Source organism: Sebastes umbrosus, chromosome 10, assembly GCF_015220745.1.
Source record: "Sebastes umbrosus isolate fSebUmb1 chromosome 10, fSebUmb1.pri, whole genome shotgun sequence".
In the NCBI taxonomy this organism is placed as follows: domain Eukaryota; kingdom Metazoa; phylum Chordata; class Actinopteri; order Perciformes; family Sebastidae; genus Sebastes; species Sebastes umbrosus.
In genome coordinates, this window is record NC_051278.1 from 31,903,464 (window position 1) to 31,915,395 (window position 11,932).

At 39.9% G+C, this 11,932-nt stretch overlaps 1 protein-coding gene across 1 annotated transcript; it reads right to left on the reverse strand.

Annotated features, from left to right (window-relative positions):
- Positions 1-1,278: 1,278 nt before the first annotated feature.
- On the reverse strand, positions 1,279-5,056 carry six2a (SIX homeobox 2a). Its single transcript, XM_037781672.1, has 2 exons — positions 3,961-5,056; positions 1,279-2,477 (listed from the first exon to the last, which is right to left on the reverse strand). The coding sequence occupies exons 1-2, from the start codon at positions 4,518-4,520 to the stop codon at positions 2,165-2,167; spliced, it is 873 nt and encodes a 290-aa protein (XP_037637600.1). The 5' UTR covers positions 4,521-5,056; the 3' UTR covers positions 1,279-2,164.
- Between the last annotated feature and the right edge of the window lie 6,876 nt (positions 5,057-11,932).

The following is an 11,932-nucleotide window of genomic DNA, read 5'->3' on the forward strand; positions in this document are numbered from 1 at the left end:
TAGAAAAATAGCATGAAATGCACCCGAGCGCTCCGGTAGCACCTGAAGCTTATAAAAAGGGAAAGTATTGAAGCTAATGAAAGTATGAAAGGACTAAAAGCTGTTGTTTTAGGGCTTATTCTCGGGCATGCAGCAGACTTGCTGAAGGTGTTGCGCGGCTGAAGCTGTTCAAACAAAGTGTCTTCTTTCAACGCCCGTTTCCACTTCTGTGTTTTCTTTCTTTTTTTTTTTTTTGCTCCTCCAAACACTACGGTACTTTTGTTCTCCTCGACCGAGCGCGGACAGATAAGGTGTCATCACTCCAACATCAAGGTTCCCGCGTTGGAAAAGCTCGTCTCCAGTTCTCCCGGCTTCGCCCCGTCATGGCCTCATGCCACCGGCTCTTCTTCTACTCGTGTTTTTTTAACACAAAGCACTGCATTAAGCCTCTCTCTCGTTCTGTCCTTTTAACATCTGTGATGAGGATTTAGGTGAACTTTGACCTTAAATCGGGGGATCATCACTTTAACAAACGGCCATTACATTAAACTAAATAAACGCAATAATTCAACTATTTCAAATCATCTAATTAAATACACCAATTTAATAATATTAAATTACAATATCCTAAATCTAAAAGATCTTACTGCATTATTTTCCTCTTTTCACATATTTCCAGAAAATATTTTTTAGACCCCAGTTCTTGCATTTCCATTTGAACTCCAAAAGCCAGCCTGGAAACTGGACTTGTAGTGAATGAGGAGAAACGACTTCCCTTCGCAGCATTTCTGATTAGATGGTAGATAATCCCGGGATATGGACCCGTGCACGCCGGCAGACTGGCCACACATAAAGGGACAATATCCTCTTTCTTAGAGCAGCCATATGTGTCAAAGGCTAAGAGCTCTTGATTTTTGGGGTAATGCTATCTGATTATACATTTCACTAACGTTATTATAGAAGGAGCTGCTGGTTCAGCGCACATTCAGACGGCCAGAGGAAATAGTGAAGCATGGATGAGATCCAGCTCCACCGCAGGCCGTTTAAAGTTATATCTATAATTAATGAGTATTTCTGCAAAGTCAGATTCGTGAAAATACAATTAAACATAAAAATTAAAAGTGCAAAGAAATAATTGAAAAATGCACACACACACTCTCTCCAGTAAAGAGCCCCTGTGACTGCATAAAGACTGATATTTGTCACCCAGGAGGAGACAAACTATAGAAACAGACTGTTTTTTTTCTGCAAAAAAATGTCAAGAAACATTCAAAAGAAATTCTCGATTTTCAATCCATGTATTTCTTTTTTTCTTTTATTGTAAAGGGTATATGAAACTATAGGTGAATTGTTTCATCATTTATCGCAAAGTTTACATGCAGTCTCTTTCCAAATGATAATAATAATATCAAGAGATTAAGATATTTCATCTTATCACGGCTCTCATAAGACACTTGAGAATATCATACCCCATCATCACCCCCCCACCCCCCTCAACAAAAAAAAAGAAAACTGCTTCTGGTTCTCTTGGAGAACCATGTGTATGTAAACAGAAAGGCGCTGGGGTCTTCAACACTGTGCCTATACAGTCTGCTGATATATCTACACCCCTCAAATAACAACGGTAATAGTAACAAGAATTAAGACATTTTATTGGTATTGTTTTCAACAATATAGCATGTTACGTTATTACATTCCAGTAAAATACTTTTTTTCATTTTTTTTTTCGTTTTTTTTTTTTTTTACCTAAAACGACCTATACCTCACCTTTTGTCTGCACCAGCACTGCAAACATGATCCGTTTTAACAAGTCATAATCTCTATTAATCTTTCGAAATTACATTTCCCTTAAGGGAAATAAAGAGAAAAAATATGCCAATGAATGGTATCTGTTTTAATTAAATTTCTTAAGTGCTCTGCTTTGACTCTTGTTTCTCGAGTCAAGCAGGATTAATTTGGGGATAAGTGCGCTGCGCACTGGCACATTTCTTCCCACTTGTTTAAACCGACTTTAACGGTTGAATATGAGACGAAATGATTTGTTACGGTGGCTGTGTTTCTGCAGTGTTCCAGTCGGTCGGCCTCGCACCTTGCCGCAAGTGCTTGAAGCTCGCGCCACCTCGTTACTTTTCCAAAAAAAACAAAAAAAAAAAACAAGAGCCGGTGCTCTCTGTCCCCCTTCTTTTTAAGAGCCAAGGTCCACTAGATTCGAAGACATAGGGTTCAGTATGGAGTCGTGGTGCATTGAGTGGTGATGGTGCACCGAGTCTATGCCGCCCGGTACCGGGATGGCGCTGGGTCCCGGTGGGGGCGCGAGGCCGTGCAGGGACTGTAAACCGACGTTCGAGCCGAGCAGCAGGGCCGGGCTCGAGGACGTGTGATCCGGGGTCCCCGAAGGGGTTTTATCGTCGTCCGAGCTCCCCAATAGAGATTTATTTCCATTCATGGAAGAAGTCAATGGGTTGTGACTATTGCTGTTGGAGTTCTCGTTGTTTTCTCTGCCAACAAAAAATACAAAAATCACATGTCAGGGTGGTGCACGCACACAAAAACTCTTAAAACATATCAGGAAAAAATATGTGCAAAATGATCAAGTTGTTACACATTTTTAAAACTAGCTACAGTGATAAAAATAAATAAATATAGATAATTTAATATATAAATCAATAAAAATAGACTAAATGTGCGAATGAAATATTTGTAAATTCATATTTTTGTAACATTGTAAAAACAACAAAAACATCATTCTTAAAAAAAATAAATAAGCAAAATATGTTTGTCCATGTATCTACTGTATGTAGCCTCCTGGGATCTTAATTAGACCAATCCATATTTACAATAGCCATCATAAGTATCATTAATATATACAAATGATCAAATTCTTAGTCGAATTATTTATTAATGCGTCAATGCGCACGTGTGCCAGGTTGCAGACAATAAGTAAGTCATTGAAATAATTAGAGGCCACGGCTCACTTCACTACAGCAGTGCACAGATAATAAATCTATTGAACCTGCGTTTAGTAGCCTATCTGTGTTTAGGGCAAATGAATTCACCCAGAGTGACCTGAGGGTAAACACGCCTATCAGAGTGGGCCAGCTCTCGGCCTGTGCTACGTGTGAATAAATGACAGCTCTAATTATTGCTAAACGTGTGCCTGTCTCGTATGGAGCGGTCCATGTGTGTGTGTGTGTGTGCAGTGGTGAGTAAGGCTTCTCTCAGTGGGAAGACGTGATTTACGTGGAGCTTTCAGCCTGAATTAGTGGCCAGAGGCTGAAAGAAGACACCAACCCGGAGAACACCTGACTGAAATACGTCTCCCAGGCCTCTCCGCACGGCTGCCTGTGTCATTTCCAAACTTTGAAATGTACAAACGACTCCCAATTAAATGTCAACCGGGCTAATACGAAGGCTCCACATCAGTTACACCGAAAAACAACTTTTAAACGTGTTCTGAGATGTTCTCTTATATGTGTTCACTCCGGTATCTGGAGGGTACTTCAAACTTTTTTTTCTCTGATGTTAATGTCAAATCAAATGTTATAATAATTGTGATTAAAACATAAAAGTGGTGACTTTTATAACCTTGTAATTTACCCGACAACAAGCCTTTCATTTTCTGCCTTTTCAACTTTTACGCGCGGCCTGCACAACTCTCACACACAACAGTGATTTTACTGAACCCAAAAGTATGAACAAAAGTGCCTGCTTCTGATATAACTTTACACTAACAGACGCAGATGCGTGGAGAGAACTGGATCGTTTTGATAAGAACTGAAAAATATATTAATATTTGGTCAATGCAATAAATTGCCAGATGTAGGTCAGCCCACTTATTTTTAAGAGCTGCATATAGACCTACCGAAGAAACACTGGTGCCTGTTTTAAATATGATTTCTGTCTATTTTGGCCTGATGTTATAATCATAAAAATACTACAATATTCCCCTTTTTCTGCTAAATATTTGAAGTTGACTCGTACCTCTCCTTGGCCTCAGCTGCTCGGTCCCGCTGCCGTCGGTTTTTGAACCAGTTGCTGACCTGCGTGGTGGTGAGTCCCGTGCCCTCGGCCAGCTCTCGTTTCTCCCGCGGGGATGGATACGGGTTGTGGGTGTACCACTCCCGGAGGACGCTCCTGCTCTTCTCCTTGAAGCAGTAGCTGGTCTCCTCTCCGTCCCAGATGGATCGAGGCAGCGGGAACTTTCTCCGGACCCGGTACTTCCCCACGGCGCCCAGCGGCCGGCCTCGCAGCTTCTCCGCCTCGATGTAGTGCGCTTTGAGCCACAGCTGCTGCAGCTTCGGGTGGTTGTGCGGAGAGAACTGGTGGCTCTCCAGGATCTTGTAGAGTTCGCGGAAGTTGCCCCGGTGGAAAGCGACCACGGCTTTCGCTTTGAGGACGCTCTCGTTCTTGTGGAGGTGTTCGCAGGCCGGGAGGGACCAGAGGAAGCGACCGAGCCGCTCGATGTTACCTCCTTGCTGGAGGACTTCGCAAACACACGCAACTTGTTCCTGCGTAAAACCAAACGTCGGAAGCATGGACATGGCGACAACGTAAATCAATAGAGATTATATTGTGCCTTACTTCCACGTCCCCTCCTCTCAGTCTCACATTAAATCAAAACGCATTAAGTCCATAAGCGACAAAAGGTCCCAAAAGAGCAGTGTAAAAGTTAAAACAGCCCAAGGTGAGGTAATATCCAGCCGCGGATGGTGGAATCAACTCAAGTCCATTCAGCCGTGCAAAACCCCAGGCGACAAATCCTCCTGTAGCTGCTGAGAAAGAGAGAAAGTTGCTGCTCCTTCAGCCGTCCTCCTCCACCTTTTCTCAGCCGTTTCTACATCACCTACTCCCGCAGACCGGCTCGCTGGCTCCTTTTAATAATATTATTCTAAGCTGGCAAGACAAGCGATTATATGAACTCTGATTGGTCGGTTATCTGACCCGGGGATGGTGAGGATAAGACAATAGCCTTAGTCAAATTATTTGCCATGGTTACGCTGTCACTCACAGTAACCTGATCTGCTTTGAGGTGGCTCCCTGGCAGAGTCCACCCGATTGTTCCCTTCACGACCAGCCCGCCTACCAATAGAAACAGCGCTCCGACTTTTCTTCTAAAACACTTTTTTTTTCTTTCCCTTCACTTTGACAGACACCTCGGGCAGCCAAAGAGCTTGGAGCTCGGAGGGGGTGGAGGTAGGGTGGAGGTAGGGGGGTTAGTGGTGCTGGTCCCGCAGCTGGAGGAAGGATGGCGCCAGAGCGCACCGAGCCGGCTGCACTAGGTCTTCATGTCTTCATGCCTTCATGCCTCCAGCGGCTCTCACAAATCAATCAAGATTTGCACCAACACCTGGAACTTTAAAGTCAGTCGCTTCATCATTTCATACAAGTGAAATGTCTGTCAGCTGTCGCGACAAGTAATGAAGCGTTTAATGAAAAGCTCGCAAAATACCTGACATGCTTAAGGCAAGCCAAAATAAAAATATATATATAAAAAAATATATATAGATTAAAATAAATTAGACTAATTCTACCAGAATTATGTTTCTTATGTTTTCTCACCTCCAATCAATTTAGATCAATTTGATCTAAGTTCACTTGAAGTTGTAAAATTGTTAGTCATTTGGAAATATAAAAAAATATAAATTTTGGTCTACAGGTGATCAGATACATTATTGAAAATATGCATGCCACTAAATGTAACCATAAAACAGCGTCATAAGAGAGATATGTTACAAATAATAGGTTAATAAAACAAGAAAAATATAAGACTATAAAAAATAAGCACAAAAAGTCAAGTTTAGAAAGCAATTTATTAAAAATATTTGAGAACTTTGCACGTCTAAAGACTGCTACAATATTTCCGAAGGAGCTTTGTAAGTGTGTCTATAGCTGGTTTATATTAACTTTATAAATAATTCAAGGATTTTTTTTAATCTAATCTGGTATGAAGATGACATTCCTATATCTGTGATCCCCAAAGGAATATTATATTTCTGTATTTCATTAGAACATTGCGGTGATAATGTTTATCATTAGTATCTAAATGAGGGGTGAGCCAGTGACGGCACGCGGCAGCGCACAGAATGGCAAACAATGTGAAGGTGTGCAGCCGTGACATGAGGGTTCGTGCGTGCAGGAGAGTTTGTTGGACGGAGAGCAGAGAGGGAGAGAGTCTGTCGGGCAGCAGCGGAGGACAAAAACGACTTGAACCAGCAGCAGCACCAGCAGCACCAGCAGCACCACCACCACCAGCAACCAGCAGCAGCAGCAGCACCGGTGAGCCCAAAGTTTTCCGTTTGTATTTGAGTCATCTGGCTGACACGGTTTAGTGCAACAGTGGAGGAAGATGGAAGTCAGAGATCATCAAAATCACAAGCAGGATTAGACGATAAGATTGGAAGAGTAATCATTTCAATATGATGATTAAGATAAAATGATGCAGAGAGACACAAAGGCAGCAGTGAGAGAATGGAGTTTAGAGGTAACAGGAGGATTTATGAGTCACAGGAGGAAATGATACTTGTTGATGAAAAACGATGAGCTTTCGGCCGATGAGAGACCTCTGCTCTGCAGCTTAAGAGAAAGCGGCAGCAGAAAAACACTGTCATCTGGTTTGCTGGTGTTGTCAGGTATATATATGGTGACGTGCGTCACGCGGACGGGCATGTGTGTTATTGATTGTTGGGTCAAAAGGATTGACCAGTTGGTGGATTTCTATTGCCTCACCACCATGGGACCTCTTCATTAGAGATACGATTGTCAGTTACACCAACACTCAGTACAGTAGGCTATCACATCACCTCCCCCCACCCCCCACACACACACACACCACAGACCTGTTTCAGCTAGAACAGACTTCACTTAAGACAGAAAATTAGCTGCTGACGCATGTTAGATGAAAGGCAGGTATGTGGAAAAATTATAAATAAAATATATAATAAAATAATAATTTCAAAAAGTTTAAAATTAATATTTTTACATTTTGATAATATTAATATGTATATATCATATATTAATATGTTTTCATTATTATTATTATTATTGGTTAGTATTTAATAGGCGTAATTTGATATATGTGAAGAAATCAATTTTATATTTTCAAAATAAATAAATAAAATTGCATTAAATAAATAAATAAATAAATAACTATCAGCAGCACTTCTAAAGTCCTGGCAAAGAGATCCATAAAATCTCAGGGGTATAAAAAATTAAATCTATAATCATTAGATCACAGGTTCACTGTTCACCTTTGTTTCCGATCAGGAACCAATTTGTCCATGTATCCCCTCTGTATGGGCCTATTATTGCGATGAAGTCGAGGAATTATTGGTGTAATTCTGCAGTTCGTTTATCAGCAGAGATGAGGAGTCCTGTAAGAGGAGCCTCATCCCAGTTTCCGTGTTGTGTTCCCCCCTTTTGTTTAATAAATTGACTTTGGTTTGGCCTGAAGCGCAGTTCGGAGAGTATTAGGGCATTAAGCTGACTGATGGTCGGCTAATCGTCAGGGTGACCGGGGGACCGCCTGAATGGATAGAGAGGAAAACAAGTAAGGATTTATAGGCTACATACAGTACACTGCCCTAACAAGAAAATCACATAATGAATGAGTTCTATTTCCTCATAAAATAAAAAAAGAAGAAGAAGAATTTCACAAAGTCATGAATGAAATTGCAAATTTACAATTAAATCACGTTCTGAATGTCTTTTAATTTGGTGACTTCAGTGATTGAGACACATCATGAAAATAAGAGAACGAGACGGATAAATGCAACACATTTTGACGAACATTTTAAACCGATTTCAGATCAAACTTATCTCCATCCATCTAACACACACACACACACACACACACACACACACACACACACCTAAATGCCTCGTAAGTGAGCCCAAACACACACATGGGGCTCTCCCACTGGTGAAAGAGCTGCACAGTGGTCACACTATTTCCCCCTGAGGTTTCATATAAAAGGCCGTTCAGATATTCGTTGTAAAGTGTAATAATTTATCTGAATGACCTCACAGACTGAAAATACTCTTTACCAGGCTGGTTATGGAGATATAAATAAAAATATGTATTTAATTTATTTCCTTTAATTTTTCTTCTTTTTTCCCCTCAGCTTTATAACTTCTGAGTGTGTCGCCTCCCTGTAGACCGGTGCCATGTGTCATGAAGGCCTATGAGCCTAGTTCATCCCTAACAGACTCTGTCCTTAGTCATTTGGATTATTCTGGGGGATGACGGCAGCAGATGCAACCAAAATAGGGTCTGGGGCCTTATAGGAGTTCCAGGTTGGGGGCCATTAGGGGGTCTCATATAGCTGTTATTCTGATGAAGTGATACACTGTTTGGCCAGCTATCATCCCACCTTGCTTTACAACAGGTACCCAGTTTTGCTCATAATCACAGCCAACAATAATCTCAGCATAGATGGAGTTCTAAAGGATAAAATGTTATTAAATTTGGATTTTTTTTAATGCATCTTTGATATGAAAAAGTTTGAAGAAACTGTCATCTTCAATCAACACCTGCTCACTTAGCCCCTATATAAGATCTAAATACTTATTAGACTAGAATGCATCCAAAGCCACTTCCACAGAGAGGATATTACAGAGCAAATACAGAAGTACAGCAAGCAATTAAAATGTGAATACAAAGCATCTTCATTGCATTCATGGTAATGTGTAATGTTCATCCTATATAATATTAATTTAGTCCCTAAGGACATATCGTCATCTCCTATATAACTTATGACTCCACCTATATATAACATATATTCTCTAATATTCATCTTATATGTATACTCACTTAGTCCCATATATAGCTCTATTGTATGTACATAACCTCTCTGTGTATAGATATGAATATATCTCCACCTGTATATGTAATTTATTCTTTATAATACTCTTATACAACATGTTTTATACAATTTTTCATCAGTATGCAATTTATACTTAACTCTTATTCATCAGAATATAACATATGTCTATCCTTTGCACCTTAACTGCAATCTGTATATCTGTATATACATCACATATATCCTCATTTGTATTTATTGTCTTAAAGGTCCAATACTGTAAAAAGTGAGATTTTCATGTCTTTTATATTATAAAGCAGGTTTAAGTGCTTTATAAATACTGTGAAAGTATCGAACCGCTCAATATACAGAGAAATACACACAGCCCATATTCAGAAATTGTGCTTTTGAAACAAGCCGACAGGATTTCTGTCCATTTGTGATGTCACAAATATACTATATTAAGACCATTACACGGTTTTAAATGTAAACATTCTAAATGTGTCCCAGTTTATTTCCTGGTTGCAGTGTATGTTAATAACATCAGCTGACAGGAAGTAAACATGGACCCAAACTGTTGCCAGGCAAAGCAATTCTGTTGCAATTCCATTTAAATGCACTAAAACTGAGTGTTTCAGACAGAGGGTAAATACAGGTTTATTCAAGCAGACAGTATGTCCCGTGACTGGCCCGTGACAGTGTTTGTAAACCACTTGTTTCCACTGATCAGTTTGATCAGAGTGCTCCGGCTCTGAAGCGCTCATTATTACAGCCGCTGATGAATGGAGATCTGGTTTCCTCTAATAGCCAAGCCTCTATTTTCACAACCTCCCAGCGCTCACCTCGGCCGCTCTCCACCACGACCTGCACTAATTGAGCTGATTACTGCAAGATGTGTGTTTGAGTGTGTGTTGCAAAGTGTTGGGGTCGGTGGGTGGAAGGGAGTGGACGGGGCTTTTATTCTGTAACACTGACCTGAGACAAGCGCAACAAGAGGTTGATGAGTAACATTCTTTCGGACAGACATCCAAATGTTGAGCAGAGAGAGAGAGAGAGAGAGAGAGAGAGAGAGAGAGAGAGAGAGAGAGAGAGAGGAATTATTAAAGCCAGAGGCCTGTGCGTCTCCACCGGTTACAGGGATATGAATGAGGGCCTATCCAATAATTGGTTGTTTACATCTATCTTGTTACCCCAGAGGCCGGGCTATCCTATAGAGCAGGGAGGGGATTTCAATAAACCGCACAGGCAAGCAGCAGGGCGGGGGGGAGGGGGTCGGGGGGCAGAGGAGTGTGTGTGTGTATGTGTGTGTGTGTTGTCTTCATTTCCAGAAGGCTCTGACCGGTCGGCAGGTTCATCAGATTGTACGGTTTACATTTCAGGCCCACTCTAGAATATATAGGCCTGCACAAAACGCAGCAATTTCACAGGCAGTTAAAAGTCAAGAGTCAAGCATCACCTTCAGTTGATGAGCAAACACCAGAACGCACAAAACCAGGTGGAACAGACCACCGTTCACAGCTTTTCTACCCTACTTTATGTATGAATTTAGTATGAAAATGGTCTTGTAAATGTAATACACAGTTGGAATTAAAGCAGCAGTGGGTAGAATTGGAGCAAATACGATTAAAAAAATTATATCTACTATATCCTGACAGTAGTGCATGAGACAGGTAATCTGAAAACAATCATGTGCCTCTGTGTCCAGTGCTGCAAGATTTCACAGACCGGAGGAAAACAACCAATCAGAGCCGAGCTGGAGCCTTGCCTTCTCGCATAAAATGTTTTCAGAAACATCTTGTAGTGTACTGTTTAGCTGTAAAATGAGAAAGATTGTGACCCATGTGAGCCATGTTGAGATCAGTTGAGGAAATAACAAGCACCGCCCACCAGCTGGAGCAAACTTTCTCAAATAGGCATTACAATAACAGATTATTGATTCATATTTGATCAGCGTTGCCTAGTTTGACCGAGTGATTGACAGCTGCCTCCATTGAATGAATAGCTAATAGGAACGCTCTCTCTCTGAAATGACCTGTGATTGGCCAAAGTCTCTCGTCACGGGCTAGATTTTTTTTAAAGTCTGAAAACAGAGCCATGAGGAAGAGCAGAAGTCTAGTTTTCTCTCAGAACACTTGAATTACAATATGCTGAAAGGTTGTTATGGCATTTTTGGCCAATGATGCCAAAATTATTCTGCCTACTGCAGGTTTAACTACAAACATACAACAGAGTCATCTAAATTCAAGATATACATATAAATCACTGAATGGTTTATGACCAGAATACAGCTCTGACATAGAAAAAACATAGTTTTTACAATGTATTTATTCTATTTTAAGTACTTTGCATTTTATTTTATATTGCTTAGCTTTTAATTATATTTCTCTCAGTTTCATTACTATTTCATGTACTGTGTATTCTTTAATCATATCTTAAATAGGAATGTTCTTTTTGTTTTTATTTATGTAAAGCAAACTGAATTGTCCCTTGTGTACGAAATGCGCTACAGAAATAAACTTGCTATTGCTAAGCTTTCCGCTAACACTGGCTGCTGAATGCTGATCCAATACATATAGACTTAAATGCAAGCAAAACATCTAGTGTTAAATAAATAATTTTAGTCCTCTTCAGGGTGGAAAAGCTTCCGAGACAACACTCATTAATGATCATCACATTAATACTCAATAATAAACATATTAAATTAAAACGTAATTAAATTCTGGATTAACAGTTCTTTGTGCACTGTGACACATTAAACCTCATCCTACCAACCTATTTAACATACAAAGAAAATACTGTAACAGCCATCATAGCAAAATGTTAATCTATTTCTTCTCAAAACATTATTAGTTATGTAGTTATTGTCACCAGAAGAAAGAAAACACAGATTATTTTTAATTTAGGACATAAAAATAATAAATAAATAAATAAATAAATAAATAAATAAATAAATAAATAAATAAATAAATAAATAAATAAATAATATAGTGTGTCATACATTAAATTGGGACCAATGGCAAACATTTTTCTAAATATCTTTACTGCATAGGCTACAATTGGGTGCTTTTGACTGGGGTCCCTTAGGACCCCAATACATTGGTCTTTTTAAAAAATCACTAAAACAGAAAGAGAAAACAATGACATGAAGTCATTAT

Coding starts and splice junctions, on each gene's coding strand:
- six2a (XM_037781672.1), bottom strand. CDS start 4,520: ATGTCCATGCTTCCGACGTTTGGTTTTACGCAGGAACAAGTTGCGTGT. Junction 2,478..3,960: donor GCAGCTGAGGCCAAGGAGAG/GTACGAGTCAAC, acceptor TTTTGTTGGCAG/AGAAAACAACGAGAACTCCA.